Raw genomic sequence first — 2844 nt, forward strand, 5'->3', positions numbered from 1 at the left:
TGCTTAAAAATATTGACAATAAGTCCCGAACCTATCTAATTAATTTTAGACACCTCTTACCTCTTAAGTTTCATTACATTTCGTTTCCATTTTGCTGTTTGTATAACTCGTTTTCTCCCTTTTTCTTTTTCACAATGTCTAATATGCACATGAAAATCCGTAATGTCAATTATTTGCAATAACATTGGTGTTTTGAGCACTCAAACAACAGACAGTGGACCCAGTCGCATGTGCGCCTTCATAATGGCGTATGATGGCGTAATTGACATGTGCACATGTGACGTGACATGTGACCCAAAAAATGCAAGCGATTGGCCAATTGCAATTACACAGTTATGCAACTGGCATAGGTTCACAAATACAGAGTTTTTCATCTGACTCAAAATTTCTAATGCCTGACTTTGCAGTTGAATTTCAACATGTGATAAATAATTGTCAGCTGAAATTCGATTTTTTCAATTTTTGCAAATACAGAGTTTTGCATCTAGTGCAGGGGTCACTAATTATATTCCCTGAGGCTCCGTTTCGAAAACCTACTACACTTCCGCGGTCCGGACACTCAGCACTAAAGCAGTAGCGTAACCGGGGGCGGGGGGGGAGGGGGTTACCCAGAAACCCTCCAGTAGTTGAGCCCTCACGATCGAACACCCATCCTGGTTACGTGGTTGAAACCAGGCGACTAGGCCGACTCGTTTAGGGAGGGGTGCAAATCGGGGTGGAAATCTGCAAATCGTTTTTTAAACTTCAAATCAAGTTCAATAATAAAACGTGAGAACTGGGTAACATCAATATCTTTATTACTATCCCAAACGAATTTAAGGAGAGGAAAATACAAAAGTTCTGCCTTAATATCCTCAGAAACATGTTCAATCTTTTTAGAAAAACTTCTAACATCCGACAGAAGTTCACAAACAAGTTTTCCCTTGCAATGTAGTTTTAAATTTAGGAAGTTCAGATATCTGAAGAAATCTGCCAAAAATGTGATAGTTGCAACGTTTTCTGTGTCCAAGAGGAAGCCCAAATGGTCATTGGCAGCTTCATTATCAATAGTGGACAGAAATTCTTTTATGTTGTCAAGTATAACAAAGAATCTTTTAAACACTAAACCTTTGCTTAGCCATTTCACGTTGTTATGAAGAATCAAATCGTCAAACTGAGCATTAGTGTCTTCTACTAATGATTTTAATTGACGATGCCTCAAACATGATTTTTGACGTATAAAGTTCACATGACGATTTGCATTTTACTGTGAAAATTTGATTTTAAACTGCAACACAACACACTTTGATACTAGATTTCCATTGCACATAGGATCGAAATAACTTTTTTAAATCCAAACTATCCTCGGCAAAATAATTCACCACAGCCTTGTGTAAATCCTCTCCTGTAGTAATTCCTGACATTGGTAAAATAGTCAAAAGTTCTTCAACAAACTCTTTACTGGTTCTATCCAGGTAGCGCACGAAAATGACAAGTTGTGCTGTATCTGTAATGTCGCATGACTCATCCAATGCCAAAGCAAAATATTTATTGACAGCCAAGATTTGTTTTGTTTTGTGTGTTTCATCTGCCAATACCTGTGTATTCCTTGTGCTTGAAGTAGTAGATATTGGAATACGCTGAATAGTATCGACAACATGCTTTTTATTTTCAAATAATGAATTTCCTGCTTCCAGAAAACACTCTTCAACGATAGCCGTGTCACTAAATGGCTTCATATGTTTGGCAAGCGTTCAGGAAATGCGTAAAGAAGCCTCAGAACATTTTTCTTGATCGGTCATTGATCGCTTAATAATTTTCGTAGATGTAGCGTAATTTGAAAGTAAACTCTCAAGTTTACTTTTACGAATTGAGAGTTCCAATTCTGTATTCTTCGTCAAATATTTTATGTTTTGTTTCGTAATGCCGTTTGACATTAGAACTTTTAATTATTGCCACAGTCTGATGGCAAATCAAACCAACAGGTACTTCTCCAACTCGGTTTGGCAAAGTGAAAAATTATAAATCTGTCCATTCATGTTGAAATTGCCTGTTTTCTGATTCAATTTTGACGTGACAACGTCTTAAATTAGGTTGTGGCTCGGAGTCATTCATGAAAAAGTGTAACGCCCGCTCACGTCTGTTACAGTGAGTCACCGAACGAGAGAGAGGCCCGCCGGACCGGCGATTGCCTTGCGTCTCTCTCCCACTCAAACATGATCGGTCCGCTGCGCGCGCAGCACTAGAGAATTAGGCGCGTTGAATCGGTGCGTGCTTCCGTGCTTGTGTTTCTGTCTTTCTCGAGCGTTCTTGGCGTTCAAGACACATTACAGCAGAAACACTTCCTTTCATTTCATATTTCTCCTATCATCGTCCTATCCTCAACAAAATCACTCAAATAGAAATTAGTTAAGTTTAAGTTTACATGTACAATGTTTTAGTAAACAAAATATATTTCTATAGTTAAAATTTGTGCAATTCTTATTTTCATTCAATTCCTTGTTCCTATTGTGCAATTTAATAATATTCATATCAATAAATATTCTACCGAGAAAAAGACGTTATCACGTAAAATATTCGACCGTAAAACCGACTTTACAGGCAACCGATTTTTTTTTCTTTTCTTCTTATTCATATTAATATGAATGTAAAATATAAACAACGCTTGAACTATATAGAAAACAACACTTGAAAGTATTAACTAGAAACACGATAAAAAGAATAAAAAGGTAAACAACACTCAGAATGACGACTGATCGAAGACTGCGATGCTACAAGCAAAATTGAGACTAGGGATGAGCCATATTCATCGATGATTGACAAACATCGTACTCCTTGGCTCGATGGTCAATGTTTTGCCATCGA

General features: G+C 37.3%; 1 protein-coding gene across 1 annotated transcript; it reads right to left on the reverse strand.

Moving 5' to 3' along the window:
- Window positions 1–1262: 1262 nt before the first annotated feature.
- On the reverse strand, window positions 1263–1718 carry LOC140446628 (zinc finger MYM-type protein 6-like). Its single transcript, XM_072539209.1, has one exon. The coding sequence runs from the start codon at window positions 1716–1718 to the stop codon at window positions 1263–1265; it is 456 nt and encodes a 151-aa protein (XP_072395310.1).
- Window positions 1719–2844: the final 1126 nt, after the last annotated feature.

The sequence above is a fragment of the Diabrotica undecimpunctata genome, chromosome 7 (assembly GCF_040954645.1).
Source record: "Diabrotica undecimpunctata isolate CICGRU chromosome 7, icDiaUnde3, whole genome shotgun sequence".
In the NCBI taxonomy this organism is placed as follows: Eukaryota; Metazoa; Arthropoda; class Insecta; order Coleoptera; family Chrysomelidae; genus Diabrotica; species Diabrotica undecimpunctata.

What these genes read in the sequence shown, in the direction of transcription:
- LOC140446628 (XM_072539209.1), bottom strand. Translation starts at nt 1,718, where the DNA reads ATGAAGCCATTTAGTGACACGGCTATCGTTGAAGAGTGTTTTCTGGAA.